Here is a 27801-nt window from a genome sequence, read left to right on the forward strand (position 1 = left end):
TCTCAGTGTGCAGCCGCTGGTGTGTTTATTATGACTCTGGATAATCCTTGACTGTTAGAAAACAGTTCCTACACGGATGCACATATTCAGAGTAAATTCAGGGTTCGCACTCTCAGGACACTGATGGTCAACTTCAAACTGAACTTTACCTTATGTTCACCCATATTAAGTAGTTCATATATGCTGCAGCCACAGCTCCCCATTACAAAGATGTAACTGTGTAGCCATTCTATGTGGCAATGATTGATTAACAGTGTGAAATAATTAAATTATATGACTTTAAATGACAACCTAAAGCTTGTCTGTATTTTCCAGCTGAGCCGATTGTCTGCAGTGATGTGTCCTATCGCCAGTCACTGGCCTACACTGTCTACACAGTGCAGACTGAGTTATCAGGTAATTTCGTTACAAAGCCCAGTGGAGACTTTCCTGAGTAAAGCTAAAGTGCTCTTCCAACTTGGCACACTGACAGGGGGTTTCTCAGACATGACACAGAGCAACAGCAACAAACGCATTCACCCTATTTTCTTAAAACAACAGGAATTTCAACACAGATTCTTAATCACATTTACAGTACAGAGCTAGAGAAAATGGCTAGGAACTGTAAGACTGGTGAACATATTGTACTCGAGTAGGTTAGTGCTGCCAGTGCTAATTACAGGTTTTGTACTCTACAAATATGTTCCCCCTGTAAACATCCTCTAAATCAGCTTCGAGACACATAATAGCAGACTACACACCACACTTCTTTATAGAGTCTAACCACGTTGCTTGGATACAATATACTTGAAGTGTTTAGAAACCTTGGATTCCCACTTACAAACTGGGAGAAAACTCTCAGACCCATGACAGATTTGGTATCTCTAACAGACATTTAAAGTTGACTATTCAGCAGGGCTATAATAAAGTAATATTATACTTTATTTGTTCATTTTGTAATATGAAACCTGGCAAGGTATGAATAAGTCAGATGTCATATTATAGACAGACTCTAGGGCATGATCCATTGCTATAATGGACGCAGGTGACTAATGACATTCAACCTTCATATTCCACTCCATCTGATGTTTGCATTTCCAACCTGGTTGCTGGGCTTTTGTAAACCTGATACACTTGGAGGGTATTTATTCTGGTGCCATCTGCTCATATCACTTAATGTGAACTATCTTGTCAGCCTGAACAGGTACGGTCACTGGAAGGCATTTGTTAAATCCTCTGATCACGGCTCCAGAGTCAAGCCTGAACAAAATGTTGGTTATGAATAAAAGTAGCTTCTACATCCAGTTTGTTCAAACAGCAGGTGTCGGGAAACAGCAGAGTGTGGTCATGTGATGTGATGTCACAGGGCTATGTGGTGGGACCCTGCCACTGTGCTGCTCTTACCTATTGCGGGGGCTGTGCTGCTGGCATGGGGGCAATCCACACGGCCCTCCAGAGAGTGTCCGAACAGCGCAGAGTACACTGCAATCACCGTGCTCCGCCTGCAGCTCAGCCTCATCCTCTGGCCCTCACACACCACTTTGCTCTTATACTCATCTACCAATGAAGCACAGAGAGCACAGTGTCTGCTGAGTGGAAAGGCCTAAAAGAGCTGCATTAGTAAAACTATGAAAGCTTCTTTTAAAAACGTCTGAATAAACAATGGAAAAGAGTGCCTATATATCCATATCTCAACTGGAGTGCTTTAAAAAGAAAAAGAAAAATAATTAGAAAAATATTAGTAAAAGAAGGAGAGATGCACTTGGATTTTCTTTTGGGGCAGAAGGCACAAAATAGAATGCATGAAATCACAGCTCAGTCTGAGGATTATCAAACTGAAATGACAAGAATAAATGATCTAAGGATGGTATTTTCATGAATTCTTACTCATTGTTATTGAGAGTGCACGGGCAAAGAAACAGCAGAGAAGAAAAGGAAGTCTGAGTCTTCAGTTCTGTTATTCTTTCCTTGAAAGAATAGATCAAGCAACCCGAGAAAATCAGTGAAGCAGGTGTTGGCGTAGGGGTGACTGGGCTCCTGGCAATGTAAACAATTGAGCAGTGAGATGGGAAGAGGGAGGAGAGAGAGAGGGGAAAGAGGGAGAGACAGAGATAGGTGGAGGGTCCTTACTTGGCCGGCACTTGTACCATACAGTGAGGTGCTTGCTGTGTCTCGGGCAGGGGTCAGGTCCAAAAAGCCGGCTGTTCACAAGCATGTGACAGCTCCTCCTGTCCTGGCACTCATCCCACATCTTCTACACAAGGTGTGAGAGAGAGAGACATTTTTTCAACTACCACACAAGTTTATGGTGTTTAGAAGGCCTGGAGGTTAACATCTCTCTGTGATGAGCACAGACTGACCCCACTTTGAGCTCTGGCTCTCAGCTAGGCACTGGAGCCAATCAGGGTAGCGGTCAGGAGAAAATAACCATTAACCTCAGGGTCTGAATTGTGCTCCCACACAGGAAAGGTCTTATCCACAACACTGAATGTTCCCCACACACTGCTGTGCATTTTCTGCCACACTGGGAACACAGAGACAGTCAAACAGGGTCCTATGAAACGTGAGGACTCGGGCCTCTATAATACTTGACCCTGGGGCATGTTCCTCAGCCAGGATTAGATGTGACAGGTGATGTGTGCACACTGAGACAGGTATCCCAGGCTCCAGGCAATGTGCGGTCTGATCAGTGCTGAGAAGACTAAAGAACTGTAAACAATCCACCTGTCACTCAACACGCCCGGCCTCAGACACATGCTCTAAAAATTACAGCAGTAACTAATACACTTTTCAGCACATACTTTTAAAGACAATTCAGAGACTCGGTTAATGAGCAGATTTATGTTGATAAGATCTTGAATCCCTCTTTGTTTTAATAATTTAACACTCCTAATCTGAACTGTCAGCACTAAAAAGTGATTTTTAAATGTGTTTTTCTAATTCATAGGCCTACAGTTCACTTTCAAATTTAATTATTAAAAAAATACATCAATCAATTTGTAGTATATGCATACTACCAGTGCTCACTGAAACCTGGTCACTAAACACAATATTACAGAAAATGCAGATGACCAAATGATGGAAAGAGGTTTGCGTGGAATAACAATAACAATGAATGGATCTGAAAACAAACAGAAGATGACCATATAGAAAATGGGAAAATGAAATCATAAAGTTTGCAGGCATGACATGGAAAAGAGAAGCTATATATCGAAGCAAGCGGAAACATCTTGGGGAGGCCTTCATCCAGGTGTGGATCAATATATATTTCTTCACTTATACTACTACTACTACTACTACTACTACTACATATTATTATTATTAATAAACTGTCCTAAAGCACCACATATGCATTTTATTTCACACCAACTTCACACTGTGCTATCTCCGATAAGGAGGGATAGAGAGCAATGCCGAAAGTTCTGTCTCTCTGCTTCCTAACGAACTATGATCCGATTTAAAATTAATCAATAAAGCGGGTTTTAGTGCAACCTGAAAAAAAATATGCGATTAACAGAGATAACAGGAAGTAAGTTAGTGTCCGTGCTACTATGCAAGTTATGCATATACCTCAGAAGAGGTGACATTATATATGTTTTTAGTAACATTAGTGTAAATAGACTACAATCTTTTAATGTATCAATCACTTGTGTATTTTATATCAGTCAGTCATTCATTAAACTGTTATAGAGGGCAATGGCACGTTTTATAGTGGACAAGGGGTGTTCATAGGGGACAGGGGATATTCTTAAAGTGTTGAATCTGCTTGTTTTCTCATATTAGACAAAACTGCACTTGAACCAACAACATCCATTTTGGACGGTGGAGTAGGGGGCCAGTTCAGAAAATCAGTAGTAGTAAGCTTAAGTATATCTGTCTTAATTTAGAAAGGAAGGCAATAAGAATTAAGTACACAATGTGCACTGTTCTTGTCCCCTCTAGTGCAGGCTAGTACAAACCATATTGCTACAGGAATTCAGATATTTGTAATCGTTTTACATTTTAACCTCAGATATTGCCCTGCATTCCAGGAGGAATAGTTAATACTTGTGTATTATAGGATTACGGGCAATTAGGCTTAAATCTAGGAATTAAAAACACAAATGCATATTATGTCATGAGGAATACCTGTGCAGGTAGTGATGCTGTAATAAGGTAAAACCTGTACACAATAAACTATAAGCACAAGTCTTGACTGAAAACACAGACTACACACTCAGTGCTCTACTGACATTCATAATCACAGCTTTGTTTCCAGAAGGGCAATTACTTTAAGTACTGTGCAGTTGCCCACTCATCAAGCACCCACTTCACCCAAATCTCCCAAAACCACAATAAATAAATACAGCTAAGATTGAGCTCTTCTGTGACTTTCTGTGATTCATTCTGTGAGGCTGAATGCAAGTGCTCTTTGCTGCCTCCTTGAGAGAGCTCTCCTTCTATATAACTTACTGCATATGACCATTCTTCTGTATTCACAAACCAGTTAAGTCACAGGTATAACAAGCACGGTCAAACCCTGGATCTCAGCATCCCACAGACAGCTGCAAATGTGTTGTCACTCAGTGAAGCATACACAACGTCAGAGCTATACACAAAAAACTTAAGCAAATATGTCAGACGCAAATGGTTTACCTGGAAAGAACAGCTTTAAACCTTTATTCAGTCAAGATTATATATTTTGCCATAAGCAACATTAAAATAATTGAATCAAATTATCAGACATATAAGGGTGAATGACATCAATTGAAATAAATCCAAAGCTCAACTACCCTTAGACAAAATAGATTTTCCCACCTGGATTCTACACTTTGTCATTTGCTTTCACACATTCTGATACTCGATACACTGCAGAATCAGCTCCCGAGCCACCTCTCTGCAAGAGGACTGAATCTCCACATCAAGACATGGGTCACCTCCTCAGCAAGAGTGTCAACACGGCGACAGTTTCCCCATGTCAACACTGTGACAGAGGGTCACATGTCACACTGCTCTTCACCACAAGGAGTGCAGCACAGATAACGACTTCGGATGGGAGGGCTGAGGTTTATCCCCAGTTAAATATATTTTTTAAGTTCAGTTCAATTAAAATATACTAAGATTTATTTCAGGACCAAGACTGATGTCACATATCAGGGAAAATTATAACAACAACAACAACAACTCAAAGTAAAAATAATGTCACAAATTATTAGTTAAAATGATTGTCTGTAAATAAGCGGAGGCGCAGGCTCACCTGGAGTGAAGTGGACACAGAGCAGGGTGTCCCGTCTCGGTGCTGTGGGGTGCTGGGGGTGCGGGAGTGGGATGGGCACTGTTGCTGGCTTTGGGCTCTCTGGCCATAGAAGGAGGACTGGATGCTGATGGTGGTTCTGGGAGGACAGCGCACAGACAAGTACTCTCCATCACACGCCTGCTCACTGTAATTCCTCAGTGCTCTGGACAGGTGCCCTGCGCAACAACACAGCACAGCAGCTGTTAGATATCTGCGGTATAGCACAGTGCAGCAGGGACAGGGCCAGGCCCACCTACACCAACAAGCAATATAACTTTCTTATTATTATTAATAGACCTTTTATAACATTGAAAAAAAAAGCACATTGCTGTGAAAATGAAAAGGGAGAGGCCAAGGTTGATGAAGGAATGACTACAGGTGCCAGGGTTATGCCCAATGAGTCACTTGCTTATTTAATAATGGCCTTGATCACAGTGGAAAAATACATAAGCCTCCCATGAAGGCATTCTTCCTGATACAAAGCTCTTTCCTAAAAGGTTTTGACTCCTGTACAGGAACTGATGGTGCCAAACAAAGATCACAGCAGCTTCACAGGGAGTGACGATATTTTTTAACACATGATAAGAGCTGCCACAAATGGGAAGCAGCAGCTTTGCTTTAGGCCAATTAGGCCCGTTTGGTATGTGAAAGTAAACAGCTTAGTGTCTCGGTGCCAGACAATGGGGCTCTGAGAGGATGCTGGTTACACATCTGTATCTCCACGGTTATCGCAACGTGCTTACACAAAACCGTATTGCTTAGAATATCAAATATCACATCTCAACACAATATAAATTAGCCTAGAATAATTGTAGTGCAGATGGATGTTTCCATGAAAAGGTGGACAACCACACTAAAATGTCACATTGCTTGGTTGCTTTGGCCTGTAGGCTGTCCTGCTGCTCTAATAAATCAAATTACATGATCCATTGTGATTCCCCTGCAGTAACAGAATGAGGCAGTCGTAAAGAAACTGAAGACATTAAATACATATCAGGGCAATTATAAATTGTAAAGAGTTACCTTTTAGGGTTTATCCCATACGACATATCTCATTCAATAAATATTGTTCTATTCTAGACCTAGACTGAAACTGTCCCCCAGATAATAGCAACTTTATCTGCAGGTTAGCAGCAAATATGCACAAAGAAATTTGTATTGAGGGTGGGATCCTTGTCACAGCAATTCTATATTTGTGGCTTCACATGGCTTTCCAATCCAGAATATAAGCAACATCACAGCAGAGACACCTGGAATGGAGCTCACTTTTTCAACACCACTACAGCAGTGACTGAAGAACTACATACCATGAGATACAACAATGAGAAAAAACTGTAGAAGCTCAATGTGAATATGCTTAGAAAATGCTGTAGGTAATTACTGATTCACCTGGTCCAGGTAATGCATGGTTCTTCATACAGTGCTGAATGACCTTGGCAGGTTTTTGGCAGCTGCATTACAGGGACAAGGAGGACTAAGAGCAAATCCCTCACCTGGAGCAGCTGTTATCTCCTCAACTGCACTTAAAGGATCAAGGGATGGTCCTCAAAGGCCACTTGCAAGAATAATTAAATTAACATTTATAGAAGGGACTGCAGCAGGTGACTGGAAGATGGCACATCTAACACACACACACAGAAACAGGGTTAGATCTGAGCCAAGTAATAACAAGCCAGAAAACCTTGCCTATATCTACAGTTATAGAATCAATCACAATAACTAGACTGTAAGATTGCCTCATGTTAACCTTATTATTAGACTCGAGACACATACACTACAGATTGGAATTAAACATACTGTTGTGATCTGGGACTGTGGATATGCGGGACTGCATTATGTCTGGGTGTGTGTGTGTTGGGGGGTGGGGTAGCTCATGTGTTACTTGTCTGATTATTTGTTGTTTTGGTGGTGAATCCCAATACCATAAAGCAAAGATATCACTACAATACTTATCAAGGGACCATACACAGGGGCGTGAGTACATATACAATATCAGGACTTTCTTAAGCTACATAGCATATACTGAATTATCTCCTCTTCTGGAATCGTTATTGTTTGTATTATTGTTTGATGTCCTTGTTGCAGGGACAGAATGGTCAGAGAAGAGTGAGACAAGTACACAGAGACAGAGCAGAGGAACTAGAGAAGAAAATCAGAGTCAGACAGGACAGATCACACACAATCATCTGACGCTTCCACATTAGAATTGAAGGTATTTTCATGAGAAGAAACATCAATTCAGTCATCCTGGGGTAGGAGATCTGATACAAGCTATAAAGCCATACTTCCTCCCAGCAGAGCGCTGCACAAAACTGTAGATGCCCCGAGTTATTTCAGCCAGAACAGTAATACTCCTTACATGGGTCTGTCTTTCTGCGTTGCTGAGAATCCATAAACCCCAGTTAGACATCTAGGAAGAGGTGAGAGGACAGTGCCACGCTAGCAGAGAATAATTAACTCTCAGACCGGGACCACAGTAGGCCCTCGGTGGCATCACAGAGACATGCAATTTGTCTTCAGAGGAGTCCCCTCAAGGGCCTAAAGCTGTGACTCCAGTGAAGTGTCAGTCAGAGATCACAGACACCCCAGTGAACTGAGCAGCTCTGACACACAGATAAAATGTAATCCTGCTCTTCTCACCCACTGAAACATATCAAGGCACCTTACCATAATTTTAAAGATGGCCTTTTAAAATTCCCCTACGAAACAGGAAAACCGTGTGAAGAAAACTGGGGAATTGAAAATCACCATGGCTTCATTATACAAGGTTACAATTGGAAATGAAAAATGGACTGGTGTAAAACTCAAACCATTTGCATTTAAACCACTTGTTTTCATTATTATTCAAGGATTTCCTCAGTTTCCTCAGATGTGCGTCACCAGTGTAAGACTGCTCAACTTACCACAGCGCTTTCCCACAGCTGACAGAGAGGTTTAGCATTAAAGCAAAGGCAAAGTATTCCTCCAAAAGAGCAGCAGTCCTACCCTACACTGGCCTCCCTTCCAGATTCAACACACTCTGCCAGCTCCCTTCAGCTCCTCTGCATCTGTACAAACACCTTCTCCTCAGCACTGGACACGGCAGGGGCGCTTCTGGCTGCTCCAGTTCATTGCAGCTCACTGAGCCTAAGACCCACAGAACACAGACCTGTCTCTCAAAGCAAGCTATTGACTCGTCATTAATAACAATAACTACAATAATATTAATAAGAATATACACAGGTGGAAAATGCAGCTGTAACCACCACCTTCGGGTATTTGTCAATAGTTACAGGCAGAGATAAACCAGTGAAACACAAGGCAAAGAAAGGGGTGTCTGGCTGTGATGTCACTAACTCAGGAACCAGCTGCATGCGTTTACCTCAGAATTGCCAGTTTCTCACCAGGTTATGATCCTGTCTAATTATCACAGATCAGCGGAGACTGGCAGACCGATTCACCTACAGCTCACCAAAAGGTAAAGAAGCAATCCGACCTAGAGAGATGAGACACCCCCCACCCCCCTCAGACCTGTGATGATGGGACCGAGGCCTCAGCACATCAATCAGCGAGTCTCCCAGAAAAAGGTGAGAGCAGGAGAGAGGGGGCTGGCCTATCACATGGCTGGAATAATGAGGGTTTCACACTGATTGAATCCTCACTTCAAGCATGTAACAGCCGCTCTGTGCCCCTGTGAGGCAGTGGCTGGCCTGGTTTAAAGACCCGACATACGGACTGGCCTGGGTTTAGACCAGACCCCAGAGTGCCAGCTGGCTAGTGGCGCCCTAGACCTAAATCCTGCAGGGTAGCCAGCAGGACATTCATTAATTAATTATATAAAAAGGCTAATCAAAGTGTAAGGAATTGAATACAAGTTTCCCCATAGAGCAGGGTTAATTATATTCTAGTATCTGTTTTCTAAGGTGATTTTAGACTGATAAGCACAGAAACGGTCCATCACTTTAAAGCTACAGCAGATTAAAACCTGATGCAGGCTGTGCTGGAAGTGGCCACTAGAGGGGCAACACTGGCATGTCAGTTGCCTGGAGTCTCTGCTTGTGTACAAGACCGACTCCTGGTGCTCAAATACTGCTGCAATGATATTTTTAAGTAAGTTTCCACTGCCAAAACTGAAGAAACAGTGGGAATAAATCTATTTAATTTAAAAGAGCTTTGTCAAATCAGCATTTTAATTTAAGGCCAAAATGATTCCAATCTTTCAATATCTCCTCATAATCCAAGTGTCTCAGTGTGGGACTAATTCTGCAAGCTCATAGGAGACGGAGAGAAACTGCTGCCGTCGTGTCTCAGTTTTCAGATGGCCTTGCCTTGTACAAACTGCAATGTGCCCAACAAGTTCATTAGACAGTGAGGCAGGTCATTAGCTCCCTTTTCTTTGACAAGCAGCTGTACAGGTATGTAATTAGTGCATACGCTACTCTACCACCTACATTTATACCTGACATTTCAAAGGAATACAGGGTCCTTTGTTTTTCTCCTGCTACAGGAAGCCTGTGCTTCCTGTGTTTTGCAATCCTTGTCTATGTAAAAGATGACTGATAGTGCCCATCTGTAGTGAAGAAGACAATGGTTAAGCAGCTTAGAAAAGGAGAGCTTAAGAAGATTGAGATGCTATTAGTGCTGGAGTCAGATTCCGTGCATCTACATGACTAGACCACTGATGTTTTCCGGTGATAAGCAGATGTAACAATATTAATTTTAATAGGCTTGTTGCAGAAATCATGAGATACAGTACCATACATTACATTTCATTAGTGGCATTGTGACATTTCTGGTTTTATGTCAAAATCCAGAGACAGTGTATTGGGCACAAATGCTGGGAAGTATTTCTGATGTATGTAAAAAAATGTAAAGCACTAAACACGGATAGCACATCAAATGTATGTCTCGTTTATCTGGCTATTACAATTCTGTTTTCATTTCTCTATATAATTCTTCCTTGATTTATGACCAACATGCTCCCAACAAAGGACACCTGAACATAAGCAAGAGAAACTGACATTATTCACCAACAGGCACAAATACCCAGGGCAAAAATATATAGATGTGAATGATTACATTTTTAGCAGACATCCTTATCCAGGGAGACTTGCATCCCATTACAGACCATACGTCACATTGTATGTAAAAATAGTTACCCATTAATACAGATAATAAATAATAAAACTGGAACAATCTACGTTAAATACCTTGCTCAACAGCAGTGTCCCCCAACTGGGACTGAATCTACAATCCTCCACACAGGAGTCCAGAACCCTAACCACTACTCCACACTGTTGCCCATATATACTTAAGCCATTATTCAGGCTATACTCGATCTTCGAAAGCAGGGCATTCCCCATCACTAGCTCCTTGTAAAAAGGTGTTGCGTCATCTCGGTAACAATGTTGGTTTGTCCATCAAGCTACACCGAATTGTACTCCAGAGCGCTGGGCACTGCGCACCTGTGAGTGAGGGGCCTGTATCTGAAGCCTCCTGCTGAAGAGCACAGAGGACACTGTGAGCACCAGCTTTTAGAGGATGACCCACCAGGGAGGCATGGGAGCCTGCTGCATTCCTACCGAGGCATGCGGCCCATTCAGAAGAAAATAAATAAAAGCTTTCCTTCTGTAGCAACATAGCCTTTCATTTGAGAGCTGAAAGCAGCGCCTGCTTTCTGGCTGACCGGTAATCCCCTTGTTCACACTTTGACATCTCACAGCACTCCACACAGGCTTATAGGGGAAGCCTATTTGTTCAAAGTCTGCATGCTTATACTCTTTTCTCTTGGAATAAAATTATCAATTGGAAACCACAAAGATATGTGCTTTAAGATATGATGTCTGGTGTTATAAGGAAGCAGTATTTTTCAAATGTCAAACAGCTCTAAATATGAATATTCTAAAAATGCATCATAATTAGTGCCAACACATCTACTAGAATATCTGCAATGCAATTCACCACACTTGGGCTATTTCATTATTTTCCATTCCCAGTTCCCCACAGACACTGGTTATATTTACAAACCACAGCAATTAATGAGAAGTTCAGAGAACTGTCTGAAGAGCTTCTCATCCCACTTCTTCAGGAGAGCTCAGCTGAGGTGTCTTAAACACATGAGGGAGAGCTTTACTTCAGGGTTTAAAGCACTAGATATAACAGCACTGGGACAAACAGTTCACTGCAGTACTGCCTTACATTACTGCAGCACAGCAAAAGTGTTGGAAGATGACTCCCAGTTCACTGCGTGGCCAGATATTGCTGAAGGAGATTCAGCTGGGAGAATGGTCCATTACTAGATTCCAGGGACCACCAACACACAACATGACATTACCAAACTTTTGACACCTACTTCTTATGTTGGAGGATTGGCATCTTTTAAATTTTACAATTACTTTCACATATGAAACAATTAAAATGTGATCCCAAAATATCCATCATGGCAGAGATATCAATGTTTGCATTTTAATTATGCAAGAATTAGATGTGTAATTGTTCTGGACCCAGCAGACTTCCAAGTAAAAGATGGTTCACTACTGGAAAACTAAACTTTTACTTTTGCAGTTTCTTCACTAGTAGAGACACCTATGAAACACAGGTGGTTCTTCTCTCTCTTCTCTACCAGCCCTGCAGCTATAAGGTTTCCATGAGAAGCTTCAAGATTATTCAGAGAGGAGCGACATTTCTGTTCCATCTGCTATGATCCTTCACAAATCATTAGGCAGCGAGACGTACGAGAAACAACCCCAGCACATTCTTCCACTAGCCCAACTCCCTCTACTCTATATCATTCTGGTGCCTCACCGAGCTACGTCTGTCTCTGTGGACTCCAGTGGGGACTGGGCCGTCTCAGTGGAGCCCTGTGGGGACAAGTCTGTCTGCTGTCTCCGTGGACCCCAGTAGGGATTGGCCTCTCAGTTATTTCTACACAGCCCCACTCAAACACACTTCACCGCACACTGTGGAGCTGTCCACGGCCCTTTGCAACAGAGCTTGTTTGTATTTACTTGAGTGTGAGAAAGTTTGTCAGCAACTACTCCCCAGCCAGTGAGGCTCCAACCACCCACAATGAACACCATTCAACTCATCCATCTGTCACATTCATTTTCACAGCCTATAAAATCCCTTGAGAATCGGTGGTCTGTGGAACAAAAAAACTGATAGACACTGCTCCAGAGAACAAATGACAGATGTGTGGAATTTAAAGAAGAAAAAAAAGTTTTCTTATTGTTGAGATTATTATTATTATTGTTATGCCATTCCTACGAATATGTTCTTAGACTGTAAAGGGTGATGTACTAAACCAATATAAATTCATCATAAATTGTCTTATTTTCTTTGTTTGGAATAACTGAAATATAAAAAGGACTAGTTGAATGTGAAGAATGATTTCAACTATCACAAATATATCTGACCTCGAAATACATTTAAAGAGCATTCATATAGCTTTTGTATCAGTATTTTTGGATATATCATCACTGTAAATATATATATATATATATATATATATATATATATATATATATATATATATATATATATATATATATATATATATATACACCGATCAGCCATAACATTATGACCACCTGCCTAATATTGTGTAGGTCCCCCTTTTGCCGACAAAACAGCCCTGACCCGTCGAGGCTTGGACTCCACTAGACCTCTGAAGGTGTGCTGTGGTATCTAGCACAAAGACTTTAGAAGCAGATCCTTTAAGTCCTGTAGGTTGCGAGGTGGGGCCTCCATGGATCGGACTTGTTTGTCCAGCACATCCCACAGATGCTCGATTGGATTGAGATCTGGGGAATTTGGAGGTCAAGTCAACACCTTGAACTCGTGATTCATCAGACCAGGCCACCTTCTTCCATTGCTCCATGGTCCAGTTCTGATGCTCACGTGCCCATTGTAGGTGCTTTCGGCAGTGGACAGGGGTCAGCATGGGCACCCTGACTGGTCTGCAGCTACGCAGCCCCATACGCAACAAACTGCGATGCACTGTGTGTTCTGACACCTTTCTATCAGAACCAGCATTAACTTTTTCAGCAATTTGAGCTACAGTTGCTCGTCTGTTGGATCAGACCACACAGGCCAGCCTTCGCTCCCCACATGCATCAAGCCTTGGCCGCCCATGATCCTGTCGCCGGTTCACTGCTTTTCCTTCCTTGGACCACTTTTGATAGGTACTGACCACTGCAGACCGGGAACACCCCACAAGAGCTGCAGTTTTGGAGATGCTCTGACCCAGTCGTCTAGCCATCACAATTTGGCCCTTGTCAAAGTCGCTCAGATCCTTACGCTGCCCATTTTTCCTGCTTCTAACACATCAACTTTGAGGACAAAATTTTCACTTGCTGCCTAATATATCCCACCCACTGACAGGTGCCATGATAACGAGATTATCAGTGTTATTCACTTCACCTGTCAGTTGTCATAATATTTTTGCTGATCGGTGTATATATACATACAGTGAGGGAAAAAAGTATTTGATCCCCTGCTGATTTTGATCCCCTATCAATCAGCAAGATTTCTGGCACCCAGGTGTCATGTATACAGGTAACGAGCTGAGATTAGGAGCACTCTCTTAAAGGGAGTGCTCCTAATCTCAGCTTGTTACCTGTATAAAAGACACCTGTCCACAGAAGCAATCAATCAATCAGATTCCAAACTCTCCACCATGGCCAAGACCAAAGAGCTGTCCAAGGATGTCAGGGACAAGATTGTAGACCTACACAAGGCTGAAATGGGCTACAAGACCATCGCCAAGCAGCTTGGTGAGAAGGTGACAACAGTTGATGCGATTATTCGCAAATGGAAGAAACACAAAATAACTGTCAGTCTCCCTCGGTCTGGGGCTCCATGCAAAATCTCACCTCGTGGAGTTTCAATGATCATGAGAACGGTGAGGAATCAGCCCAGAACGACACGGGAGGATCTTGTTAATGATCTCAAGGCAGCTGGGACCATAGTCACCAAGAAAACAATTGGTAACACACTACGCCGTGAAGGACTGAAATCCTGCAGCGCCCGCAAGGTCCCCCTGCTCAAGAAAGCACATGTACAGGCCCGTCTGGAGTTTGCCAATGAACATCTGAATGATTCAGAGGAGAACTGGGTGAAAGTGTTGTGGTCAGATGAGACCAAAATCGAGCTCTTTGGCATCAACTCAACTCGCCGTGTTTGGAGGAGGAGGAATGACCCCAAGAACACCATCCCCACCGTCAAACATGAAGGTGGAAACATTATGCTTTGGGGGTGTTTTTCTGCTAAGGGGACAGGACAACTGCACCGCATCAAAGGGACGATGGACGGGGCCATGTACCGTCAAATCTTGGGTGAGAACCTCCTTCCCTCAGCCAGGGCATTGAAAATGGGTCGTGGATGGGTATTCCAGCATGACAATGACCCAAAACACACAGCCAAGGCAACAAAGGAGTGGCTCAAGAAGAAGCACATTAAGGTCCTGGAGTGGCCTAGCCAGTCTCCACACCTTAATCCCATAGAAAATCTGTGGAGGGAGCTGAAGGTTCGAGTTGCCAAACGTCAGCCTCGAAACCTTAATGACTTGGGAGAGGATCTGCAAAGAGGAGTGGGACAAAATCCCTCCTGAGATGTGTGCAAACCTGGTGGCCAACTACAAGAAACGTCTGACTATAATACTTATTTCCCTCATTAACATGCAAATCAATTTATAACTTTTTTTAAATGTGTTTTTCTGGATTTTTTTGTTGTTATTCGGTCTCTTAGTGTTAACATACACCTACCATTAAAATTATAGACTGATCATTTCTTTGTCAGTGGGCAAACGTACAAAATCAGCAGGGGATCAAATACTTTTTTCTCTCACTGTACATACATATATTCACATACATGTATATATACACACACACACATACATACATACATATATCTTAAAAAAAAAAAAGAATGATGACTTTGACCTCAGATTAATCTATGGTTTCATCAGTGATGGACTTTGAAACAAAGTCACCTCACAGAACAGGTTACATAATTTGTGGGAATATTTATGTAAAAAACACATTGACACTGTGGGGGGATGACCACCTTGCTGGGGGCTCTTTAAAAGTTGGGTTCTAGGAAACATATGTTTAGAGACAGACCTGTTCATGTTTAGGTAGGCTCAGAGAGGAGTTGCACCTAACTCATAAAGTCGCCCTGGATAAGGGTGTCTGGCAAGAAATTAAAATAATAAAGACAAACATATACAGCCAACAATCCAATCCAACCCATAATCAAGTTCATAAACCGTTACCATACACATTACAGTAGTTGTATTTTGTTCACTCTCGCTCTCAGACTCCAAGGCACTCCTCCTGCCTCTTCACATTAGGAAGCAATCCAGTTTTCTTTTTATAACGCCACTGGCACTGAATGAGTGGAGTCAGGGTGTCAATCTGAGGACTCCACACCTTCTTCCCGAGGAGTGCTGGCCAGTGCTGAATCCATCACTTCCTCACCAATTGCTCAAACCAGCTGCTCTTCCAGACCTTGGTTTTGTCCAAACTGAATTTTGCAACTACCACCTGCCTGGCCTGCCTACATCTGCTACCTGCCCACTCCAGGTCGTCCAGAACTCAGCTGCTCGTCTGGTCTACTCTCTGCCTCGATTCACACATGCTACTCCACTGCTCTGCTCCCTTCACTGGCTACCAAGCTTGGCTTGCATCCTGTTCAAGACTTTGGCTCTTACCATTGTCTTGTCCAGACTCAACCAAGCTACCTGCAAAGTCTAATCTCTCCTCCAGGCCACTCTGGTCCCCCTACAACAGAAAACTCACTGTACCCCCTCTCCACTCCCCTTCCTCCAAAACCAATCCCTTGCCCCTAAGTAGTGAAATGACCTTCCCACTGAGGTCAGGACTCTACAGTTGCTAATATTCTGTTTAGTTTAACTGTAATACAGCAGCCTGATCTGCCGGGCTGCTCAGCACTCTTGCTGTTTTACACTTTAATAAACTATGCTTAATTACGCTCCTGCGTAATTATGTATTGTTGGAACTTCTACACTGTTACGGTGTCTTCTCTGAAGACAAAATGAATGAAAATGTGAACTGTGTGCGCGGTGACGAATGCATGTTAACTTTAACTTGTATGTTTTCAATACATCGAATCGTTGTAAATCCCTTAATGCATCAATACAAATAAATACAAATAAAAGGCTGAGTTATCTTTGCATATTCGTATAGCTGTATTTTCGTTTCTGCTACATGTGTGATCTCGCGTTTTTTTGTTTTGTTTTTACAGTGTATCCGCTGTGTGTGACGCTGAATGAGTTTGATTGAAATGTATAATAGGGTTTAAAGTCGCAGTCGCCTCGGTGCTGATTATTATTACTGTGTTTTTCTCTTCTACTCCGCGCTTGGGAACGCCCACACCAGTGACGTCAGCGTTCGGTTCCAAAACCGGTGGAAAAGCGCGCCGGTGCGGAAAGATCAGCTGCTTCCCAGGCCGAGCCTGTCGGTGGAAAAGAGCTATCGGAGCTCTTCATCAGTTTGTTAATAGTTTTATTAAGGGTGCACTTAATTCCCCAAAGGCTAGATTACAATCAATTTAGAACATCTGCTCAGATCAGACAAAGGCTGACAATAACAAAGGCTTATAAAATCTCAATCTCATTGTGACTGGTGACCACAGAAACCAGGACCTTCCTCCTGAATACTTACATTTGATTTCAGATTTAGCTTAATAGGGATTGCTTCTGAACCAAAAGTTTTTTTTAATCAATATGCAAGTCTGTACAATAGAATGTGGAAGACAGTTCTTAAGAGGTCTGTCTTTATTTACCAAATATTTCAAGAAGGAGTCAAGCCAAGTTTCCTTATTTTTTAAAGGCTTATCTGAGCTGAAACTAGCTAAGCCAAGGAGCAATTCATAACAAATCAGGCTTCAATCAGTAAACAAAGCTACTAGGCCAACAGTCACCATTCTTTGTATACAATAACAAAAAAATGAGAAATACTTATTGCTGGGGAATACCTAGACAATCAGGAATGCTAACCATAGTTATAGGATAATGAAGGGGTGGTTAAAGTAGGAAAGTGTAATCGATTGCCTTCTTTAATGTGCTGTACACTCAGCTTCTCTGGTATTTTCCAAACAGAGAACACCAGATTGAATTAGTTCACTCTTGTGTTGCATACTGTAAGACAGAATGGCATTCCTCTACCATTCAGCAAACCTTTTCACTCTTCTCTACTTCCTTTAATGCCAATATTTACTCTTCTGCCCCATTTCCTTTCAGTTACACTGATTTCTACAGTCCAACAGACCGTAGGAGCAGAGAGAACTGCATAAATGAACCTAGGTTCAGTTTCCTCTTGAGTATTCCTCAATTTTAAAGGTGTTGCACAAAGGATATTAATACACTGAAGTCAAGGTGCCAATTAAGTGGGTAGCTGTTGTATTTTACACAGATGTTATTCAATGCTTACCGTGCTGTGAAACTGATCAAAGGTGTATTTTGTGGAAGACAAACATATGCATATAATCATTAACATCAATAAAGAAGGGATGGAAAAACCAGAGCATGTTTTCATTTAAACCTTATGGGGAAAGGAGGAGACAGAAGTGACCTCTGGAAGATGTGTTTACAAACTTCAGGAAACTGACTGGAATGAGAGAGAGCGTATGAGTTCAAGGACAAAGTTCAAGATTAAACAGACTAATTTACACATTACACACTGTACACATTAGAGGTAAGGCAAAGTGCTTAAAATTACAGTAATGTGAAAGAGTGAATGAATGTGTAATGCTTTTTAAAATTGCACTTGCATTTCTTTGCATGGTAAAAGAGAAACTTCCTTTCAATGAAGAGAAACAGCAATAGAATTGTGAAGGTATTAAATCTATCTGAAGTTTAATGAATAACCCTGTTTCCCAGGTTAGAAGAGAGATCTTGCCAGAACTCTATCAAACTCTGCTGGCTTGGAAAAAAAAAAAAACATGACAGCAGCTTCAATCAAAACAAAGCACGAGGCTGAGACTGTTTTCAGCAGAGACTACCTGGCACAGCAGCAAAGGAGGAGTTTCTGGAAGGATTCCACTGCTGAGAAGGCTTAGAAATAAGGCCCGTGGTATTTGGTACATGCGTACGTGTTTGATAGAGGAAAACTAAAGCAACATTTCCTGATCAAAACAGGATTTGAAGACAGATCAGGAACTAAAGGCGACATAACGCTAATGGCTCAAAATCTGTCTCAGGAGAAAACCTCCATGGACAGGCTCCCATTACCAACACCCTGAGAGCGGCAGCAGGGTCAGACCTCCAGCTGAAACCCAAAACTCCTGTCCACCACGTGGGGGAGAGGCATGGCTCTCCCATAGTCACAGTAAAGAGCAGTGACCCCAGTGACCTAGCCAAATCACCATGACAAACTCCACATCCTTTACACGGGACCCCAGGCTGGCAGCTCCACACAAATGGCTCAATAGGTGCCGTTTACAAACAAAGAGGGAACTTTCCATTTAATTTGAATTGAAAAGGAGTTGTGTGTAATACACACAGTTCTAAAATAAGAACAGTACAATAGATTCAAGTTGTGTTAGGAAAGTGTAGAAATCCTCTGCAAACAAAAGCAGATGGGAACAAGACCTTATTGTTGGTACAAACAGACAGAGCAGTATTTACATGCAAGTGGAATTACTCACAGTAACTTGTATGACATGAACTCTGCATCTCCACTTTAATCACATTATGTGGGAAATTAGATGTGACAACAAGTCATTCTCCAGTACATTCATACCAGTTAGTTTCAGCATCAGCCTGCACTGCACTAAACAAGCATAATTTTGATTTTGTAGTGTTTTTTTTTGCAGCCACTGCAAGGCTCTCAGTGTTGCATATCATTCCACATACCTGGTATTCTACGATTCATGATTTTTGTTGGAGTTAAAGGTGCAGTAAAGATTACCTTCTCATTGATCTTTCTGCAGACATTAATGTGGTAATAATGGAGCTCCTTCAGGTCTAAGCTGCAGCCCTGTCCAGCACCTCAGTGTCTGTCCTGGCCAACACTGTATGACCTGTGCCTGTGTCTGTCCTCTCCTGAGGAGTCTGAGGCTGTCCTGTCTTGTCAGAGCAGGAGCAAGAGCAGATGCTGCAGTGAATGGTCTCAATCATTCAAATCACTGGGAATAAAATGGGAAACAGAATCTGGCAATTCTGAATTGTACTTATTTTCATGAATGGATTTAGGAGACCAGAACCTCCTGTGGCTCTCAGGGTGTGCAGCTGACCTGTGCTGGCCTGGCTGATTCATCAGTATCGCAGTGAGTGTTGATTTGAACAGCCTGCATTCAAAAAACAGTAAAGCAGCAATGACTAACTGTGGCCTCTGTCAGCTCCTGACAGAGATAGTACAGTGGGATAGTACAGTGTGCACAGGCATAAAATCATTCATTCAAAACTGCCCTATAAACACAGAAATAAAACTGCTTTGAACTCTACCTTTGTGCTGTATTAGTTCATGCTCTCCTTCCACTGCGAAAATAACACATGAAATCCTCAGATTATAATCTTTCTGCTTCTCTGATCCTCCTACAATTTGTTTAGCTTGACAGTAACTGACTCAGCAGCAACTAAGCTAAGTGTATCTGTCTTTTTTCAGGGGCAAAGCTTATAAAATTGATGTGCTGTACTTTTCAATTATATAGATCAAGAATTCTGTTAAATTGTAGTGAGGAAAATGCATCAAAACAAAGCTGTTGATTAAGCTAAAGCAGACTGCTCTGTGAAAATGCTTACAGGATGTAAAGGTAAGGAACCATGTGGAAAGCACAATGAAGACTTGCACATCCCGCTCCGTTCTCCTTAAACAAAGTCAGGACTTCTCGGCCTGAGCATCTGTAGGATTGAATTCTGTATAAATCTGTGACTATGAAATTTAAACAACGAAAGTTAATCAGACTTTTGACAACTAGAACATTTGGAGTTAACACCAAGTTATTAGAACTGAGACACAATGAAGTAGTGTATGTATAACATTAGTGGTCTGCCATGACCTTTATATGAACTGTATAAAAGTGGATACTCTCAAAAGTGGATAAAAGGGTAATAAGACAGGGATTTGCAGCGATAATATTATACGCAGTGAAGAGCATGGTCTATTTATATAAAATGTATTGATATAGTCCTCTTTTAATTGTATTGAATCTAGCCATTGAGTTGACTTTGTTTAAACCCCTTCAATGATAGCACCTTCCAGGTAAAACCACATAGTAGGTCACCTTAACCACCAGCTCAGCTGCTAATGACAAATCGTGCGCCCCACAGTGAAGTGGAAACAGCTTGTAAGTGAGTTGCAGGGCAGTTTGCTCAGGTGAGAATGATTCTTATCACAGGGGATGAAGGGAACAGATAGTTTCTTCACTTGTTTGCACACCACATGCTGATAAATGCCTGTGACATATACAGGCCAATCAATGCTTTTGTTGTAACTGTCATCTGTCCCTTTGCTCTAAGTCTCTCGGTTCTCCTCACAGTTGGGCAGAGAATGTAAGATTCTCGTATTTCATGAAGCCAACCCCAGTCCTCCTGCTTTGCTTCACTGACTCTCTTAGCTACCTAATTAATCCTCCAGTTCTCTCTATACACACAGAAACACTCTGAAGGGCTCAGATTCACTGTGGGGAAACGCTGGAATGGGATGATTCTTTCTGCCCAAAAAGAGACATGAATGGACCTGCTCAGTCTACAGTTTTCACATTTCTACATACTGTAGTCACAATAAACATATTTATCAAAGGTTTGTGTGGGAGGTTGAAGATAAATGGCATGTAGATTAAATCTGAGAAAAGCTTTTCCATCAGTATTCCCTCCAGAGCATTCTTTATAAGAGCATTAAATTACCTTAAATTGTACAGACCAACACAACACAGTATTCACACAATCTCAGGCTTTTTGCTTAAGATCACAAAACTCTCATATATTACTGCAGTGTTAAAATCAATGCTACAAACAGCTACAACATGCACAATGGTCACCTCAGTCAAGAATTGTTAGAAAAGTTGGAAACCACCCTGTGAGAATAAACTGCTATTTTAATTGATCTGAACCTTCCACATTCTCTATATAAATCGTGATTACAATGTTGTCTTTGATGTTTTTTTTTCCAAAACACAACAAAGCATAATTGTTAACTACCTGAAGAGCTTCACAATGGCCTGAGAGGATTGCTTACTCGTTGACATTATTTTGTAAACAGCAAATACTTTCACATGAATGCAGCATTCATTCTTTAAAATAGTCGTCTTCCAATAAACCCTGCAGATTAGAGGACTTCGCACTGCCAAACTAAAAACGCCACCAAAATATCTGAGATGTTTAGTGAAATGTTCAAATTATTGTAGTATCAGCCTGCAGCTTGTGCACGATAAATGAATCAGCTCTGCGTTGCCTACACAAGACTTTCAAAGCAGAGAAACAGCGCAGGATCCATCACAGTCCCATGACAGTCCTGCGGGGTTTTTCTTCTCCCCACCTTCTCTGTCACCTGCAATTCAAACTGAGAGGCGATGACACCTCGGCCACCCCGTCACACCAGCGGAGGGAGCTGCTTCATTGTGGGCTCTGAAAAGCCAGACAAGCACCTGGCAAAACCAGCCCAAAAAAGCAACTGGCAAGAGAGCTTTCACGTCAAACCAGCCATTTTAAAGCTGTTTAAAGGGATCTTTTTGAAGACAAATTGACAAAGCGCGCTGTCCTGGGAGTCAGCAGCAGCTCTGGGCACACAGACCCACAGACAGCTGGGCACACCGCACTGTACCACCGCACTGCCAACTGTGCGAGCCGGTACCATAAACACAAAGTTAAACTATATAAGGTGACACACGGATAATTACTTAAAGCGTCAAATAATTTAGAAACAATATGTTGTGTGATACTTTGCGCATCTTTGTAAGTGCATGCACGATGCTTTACTCTGTGTACACGTATTGTGAAGACTCAACAGGTCTGCGCTATTTTTCCAAATTAACATTTAATTATCACTTGCAAACAGAGTTTTTTTTTTTTTATTTGCATGTAGGATCGAGTATCACGTAGAATCCGATGGTCGTTTAAATGAATGCAAGGGTTTTTGCTTCCTTTAACCCCCTATACTTGTTATGTTGACAAATTCTCCGCAAATCCATGACTGTTAGTACAGTTGCTGACACGCAGTAAGAGGATTTACATTTCAATCTCAAGCACAGATTACGTTTCATAAACGGGCACTGTAGCTCATACATGTACATGGCAAGATTGTTTGATACACTTGTGAAACATGCGCGTACAACCAAGTCCAGTGTAGCTACTTCACAATTCAGTCATTTTCTTTCGAAATCGATGTGATCTGCTAGTAAAGCCTGTAGATAATTTTGATTCATGCTAATTCGCTTATTAAAATATGATACGTTTTATAGAAAACAGATTCGGGACAAAACCTTCGCTTAGGCCAATGAAAGACATGTCCCTGAGTCAATGTGTCCACACAGCTCTGTCCCGAGTTTGCGTTTGTTTCTGGTTTCCAACCTCAAGACGCATCGACACGAAGCACTAGCCTGGATTGAAATGCAAGTTACAGCGCAGACATCAGTGAGAACTACACCAAACCAGTGCTTTACTGATTGCAAAGCCGGCAGCCTAGTGCTCAGGGTGAGAGCGCCGCAGTGGTAAGTGGTCACTGGCTGCGTGTCCTACCTGGGAAGAGCTCCGCGCAGCCGCTGCTGGAGATGCTCAGACACGTAATTCCCAGCAGAAGCGCCACATGGAAAGCTGGGGAAGACACATCCGAGACAAACATCTTAAACTGCGGCGGCTTCTTGCGTTGGGTGAGTCTATTCAGTGACTGACTAAACTGCTCCGATGTAAGGATCCCAGTCCCATATTTCTGACCAAGGCAGTCACTCCATCCCAGTGAAGAGCAGAGCAGGGCCACCGCAGCGGCGGACTCAGCAGACTTGCCCCAGCCCACCTGCGCAGGGTTTCGGCGAGGTCCTAATGCCCCACACGCAGGGGCCTGGCATTTCGACTGGCAGCCTCTGAAAGCACATGTAGTGCAGCAGACGCGCCAGCATCATCAGTGCTGTCTGGGGTTCAGCTGCAGCGGATCGGTGTGTTAAACACGTTGAGAGCAGAATGAGCAGAAAACCACACGCCTATAGCAGTGCCTATAGAGCAGGGGTCCCAACCCTGGTTCTGGAAGACCCCTATCCTGACGTTTTTTGTTCCAACCGAGCTCTCAATTACTTAATTGAACCCATAATCTTTTCCTAAATCAGAGCCTTTTCATTATTTTAAACACCTATAGCTTTTAATTATAAAATTGTATAAGGACCGTATCTTTATTAAGGAACCAACATTTGAATCAGTTAAACAATTTAAAAAGTCAAATAAGCAAATTATTAGTCAAGGGTTCAATAAAGTAAGCGAGAGCTCGGTTGAAACAAACCCCAGCAAGGTAGGGGTTCCTCAAGGACCAGAGTTGGGAACCCCTGCTATAGAGTATTTCTGATACCACAGAGAGAAGAAAACAAACACATACACACACACACCGCTCAAATCATACAAAGAAAGCTCTACAATTCTTAATAACTAAGAGTTTGGTGGGATGAAGTCGAGGGTCTCCTGGGATCAACACGAAGAGTCCCTGTGCTGCAGGCTGGGACAGAGCCCAAGAGCCCTTTCTAAACAGGGGTCCTCTGATACAGCTGTGTGATAATGGTATTATACGAGTACGGTGGAGACCCCTAGTGGTAAATACCGAGTATGACAACGCTAATAAGATGACTACTGCACTACATGATTAAAAACTAAATAAAATACATGCTTGCATTTCAGTCTAAATTAGGATATGTTTTAGACATATCCATTTACACCATTGAAGTGCTACATAATGAAACTTAACAAGAGTGAAGACTTATCAACTGTCTGTCACAATAATGCACAGTTTGTCCCGACTGGGTTTCCATAGTTAACGTTTTCCGTGAGTGGCTGGAAGGTCAGACAGACGAAGCCACACAGACACACACGATTCCAAGATGGCGGCGTCCAGGAGGGCAGGCGTTACTCTGTGCTCATGGCATGCATGTAGGATCATCACACAAAACAACATTCAAAAGCGTGAGTTATTTATGTTTTACAAGTCGAGGCAGATTGTAGTACCGCCACTGAAAACATATAGTAGAACAGAAAAAACACCTCAATGCTTACAGGGCTTTTTGGTGAAGGTGACTATTGTGTCAAATCAAGCTACAGTAGCAGTCTGAAGTGAGTCCGACTCCCGATGTATAGAGAGCAGAAATGTGTTTGATATGGAAATTAATGTGTTCAGTAACGAGTTACCAGATGCAGCTGCTGGCAACTTTGTATCGCCTGGTTCACCCCAGAGCTCAGAACAACCTCACCGTCGCACTCCTCCTTCACTGGCCTGTGTACGCGTTTCCTGGTGTTTTGAGCATTATTTTCGTATTTTGGTGCCAAGGTTTCCTGGCCGTGTCTGCGAGGCTGCTGACGGGCCCTGAAGGCGGACAGTCACCGAAATTCACGCCTCCCTCCAAACCCGTTATTGTGGACAAGACGCAAAACGTGGCGGCCCTCAGAAGGTACCGTAGAGAGAGAACTTGCTGATCTGCTTATAATTACAGAAAGCGAATCGTTTAAACGACCTTTCCTTTTTGTCGCAGGTTTCTGAGTCCCGAATTCATTCCTCCTCGACAGAGAACAAACCCACTGAAGTTTGCTGTGGAGAGAGAGGACATGATCCAGAGGCGCAAAGTTTTACACATCCCGGAGTTCTACGTTGGTGAGTCAAAATAAAGCTGTTCCTTTAGACTGCGGACTAATAATATTCAGTTGTGGGCCGACACCTGGCAGATGAAATTCAATGTGGACAAGTGCAAGGTAATACATGCAGGTAACAAAAATGTCCACTATAATTACACTATGGGAGGAACAGAACTAGAAGTATCACATGAGAAAGACCTAGGAGCCTTTAGACTCCTCACTTTCTCCATCCAAACAATGTGGGAAGCAATAAAAAACGCAAACAGCATGTTAGGGTATATTGTCAAAAGTGTAGAATTGAGAACAAGGGCAGTGATGTTCAGACTGTACAATTCACTAGTTAGAGCTCATCTGGATACTGTGTGCAGTTCTGGGCTCCACACTTCAAGAAAGATATCGCTGCTCTAGAGGCAGTTCAGAGGAGAGCAACCAGACTTATTCCAGGTCTGAAGGGAATGTCCTACTCGGAGAGACTGAGGAACTGAACCTTTTCACCCTGGAACAGAGGAGACTACGTGGGGACTTGATTCAAGTCTTCAAAAGCATGAAAGGCTTCGACCACATCAAACCAGAGGAGCTTTTCCAGATCAGCAGGGACACACACACCCGGGGACACAAATGGAAATTGGGCTTCAAGGCATTCAGGACGGAAACCAGGAGACACTTCTTCACACAGAGCGGCGTCACAATCTGGAACAAACTCCCCAGCAATGTGGTTGAAGCTGAAAACTTGGGAACATTTAAAAATAGACTGGATAGGATCCTTGGATCACTTAGTTATTAATGGACACCAAACAAGCATGATTGGTCATATGGTCTCGTCTCGTTTGTAAACTTTGTTCTTTTAATATGGATTATTTAACAGTTTAACAAATTATTCTCAGCTATCCCATTATTCTAAGTCAATCAGTGATAAATAATCAACTCACCCCTCTTATTTTCATTTTCACAGATTTATTCTTCCTATATACGTTCCCCAGTATTTGTAGGATAATTGTCAGTAATTCACCTCTTCTGTTTTTTCTTCTGAATGCCACTTCTATTTTTCTGAATTGCAATAAATAGAGCATTTGGCTATAGAAACATACAATACTTCATTGTAGTCATACAGAGGAGATAATATTTCCATTAGCTTCTGTATGTAACCTGTATCTTCCCTGTGAAAATAGTGTTCCTTCATTTCAGGGAGCATTCTTGCTGTAACAATGGCTGACCCTTACATCAATGGGAAAACTAACCGTTTTGTGGGCATATGCATCCAGAGGTCTGGGAAAGGCCTAGGAGCTACATTTCTCCTCAGGAACATTATAGATGGTCAAGGTAATATTTTAATAACACAAATCCCAACCAGCGTATAAAATGTAGAAAGTAATCAGTATTTCTAAGCTTGATGAATAATAAACCTTATTTTTTATGCTGTGTTGTTAGTGTACTGCAGCTAAGATCTAATAAGTACAGAATATTGCTGCTGTCTGGAGCCTCGGAGGATAAAGCTTGTGCTGCTTTGTTTTTCACACGCAGGTGTGGAGATTTGCTATGAACTTTACAACCCCCGAATCCAGCAGGTGGAGGTGCTGAAGATGGAAAAGAGGCTGGACAGTAACCTGCTGTATCTGCGTGATGCCCTGCCTGAGTACAGCACAGTGGATTTCAACATGAATCCAGTGCCCCCCAGTCCTACGGGAGAAGTGCCCGTTAACCAGGTACACACAGCACTGCTATTAGGCACCGATGTCACAAGGTCTCCTGGCAGATAAGAACAGTATATTTTAATATGATTGATTTTATCAGTGGAATGTACATATTTACTTCTCAACTATTTTATGATCCTTGTCACCATTTGTAACCTTTGTTGGAGGAAGGAAAATGTTAAAAGATTATGGTATTTTAACTGTTCATATGCTTAACTTCGTTCTGCATTAAAAGCATATTTCAGTAATGGAATTGTGGATGTACAGTAGTTCATCAGAATTACTCAAATTAAACATTTAAACCGCAACACCATGTAATTTCCCTGGCTAGTGAATTAAATTTAGTTCATTCTTATTTATTTGGGTGGTATACACAAGTAGATAATCAGTTTGTGTTCCAGATGCAAGTGAAAATGAAGCCCAAGCCATGGTCCAAACGCTGGGAGCGGCCTAAGTTCAGGATCCAGGGAATCTGCTTCGCCAGCTGCCTGACGCCAGAGCAGATTAAACACGCCAAGAAGTGGGATCAGCCGTGGCTGGAGTTTGACATGGTGAAGGAGTACGATACCACCAAAATAGAGGAGAAACTCTGGGAGGAGGTTCAGAGGAAAATGAATAAATAAACTGATACTGAGCTCTGACTTTGCCACTCAAGGCTGGAGGAGGATGCATTCAGCGGAGGGAATCACAGTGGCACCAGACAGTCTAAGGACAGTGCAGTTGGTCCTAAACATGTTTCTTCTGGTAGCTACACTGCAGAACAACCACAATTGGTTTCCACCTCCAGACATTAAAATAACATGCTTGTTTTGTGTAACCACTGGTTGTACTGGCTCTCCAATGCCCATTTCTGTATATATGCTGTCAAAGTCTTTACTGGTCTTGTTAAGTAGAAGAGTTTAATATTAAAAACCATAATAAACATTTGTCAAACCAGTAGTTTTTTCCCCCCTCGCTTTATTAACACAAAATTAAATTGGTGAAGAATTGTCCTTTGCCCCTGTTAGCAAATGGTGAATGTGTCTGTAATTCTGAAAATTGATCCATTTAGTCAGACGAGCTGTACTTTGAGTTGTTGCACATCTTGTTAAAAA

At 42.2% G+C, this 27801-nt stretch overlaps 2 protein-coding genes across 2 annotated transcripts in view; one reads left to right on the forward strand and one right to left on the reverse strand.

Annotated features, from left to right (window-relative positions):
- The window catches only part of eva1aa (eva-1 homolog A, regulator of programmed cell death a), a 52501-nt gene extending 29305 nt beyond the window's left edge, over positions 1–23196 (reverse strand). The window contains exons 1-4 of the mRNA XM_066698666.1: positions 22932–23196; positions 5216–5430; positions 2110–2233; positions 1384–1536 (exon numbers count right to left, since the gene is read on the reverse strand). Of these exons, the coding sequence (XP_066554763.1) occupies positions 1384–1536; positions 2110–2233; positions 5216–5430; positions 22932–23034 (595 nt within the window). The 5' untranslated portion in view covers positions 23035–23196. The remainder of the gene's footprint in view (positions 1–1383; positions 1537–2109; positions 2234–5215; positions 5431–22931) is intronic.
- Positions 23197–24242: 1046 nt separating this feature from the next.
- mrpl19 (mitochondrial ribosomal protein L19) lies at positions 24243–27643 on the forward strand. Its single transcript, XM_066698753.1, has 6 exons — positions 24243–24353; positions 24715–24835; positions 24917–25035; positions 26202–26336; positions 26538–26719; positions 27109–27643. The coding sequence occupies exons 1-6, from the start codon at positions 24272–24274 to the stop codon at positions 27328–27330; spliced, it is 861 nt and encodes a 286-aa protein (XP_066554850.1). The 5' UTR covers positions 24243–24271; the 3' UTR covers positions 27331–27643.
- Positions 27644–27801: the final 158 nt, after the last annotated feature.

The sequence above is a fragment of the Amia ocellicauda genome, chromosome 1 (genome assembly GCF_036373705.1).
Source record: "Amia ocellicauda isolate fAmiCal2 chromosome 1, fAmiCal2.hap1, whole genome shotgun sequence".
In the NCBI taxonomy this organism is placed as follows: Eukaryota; Metazoa; Chordata; class Actinopteri; order Amiiformes; family Amiidae; genus Amia; species Amia ocellicauda.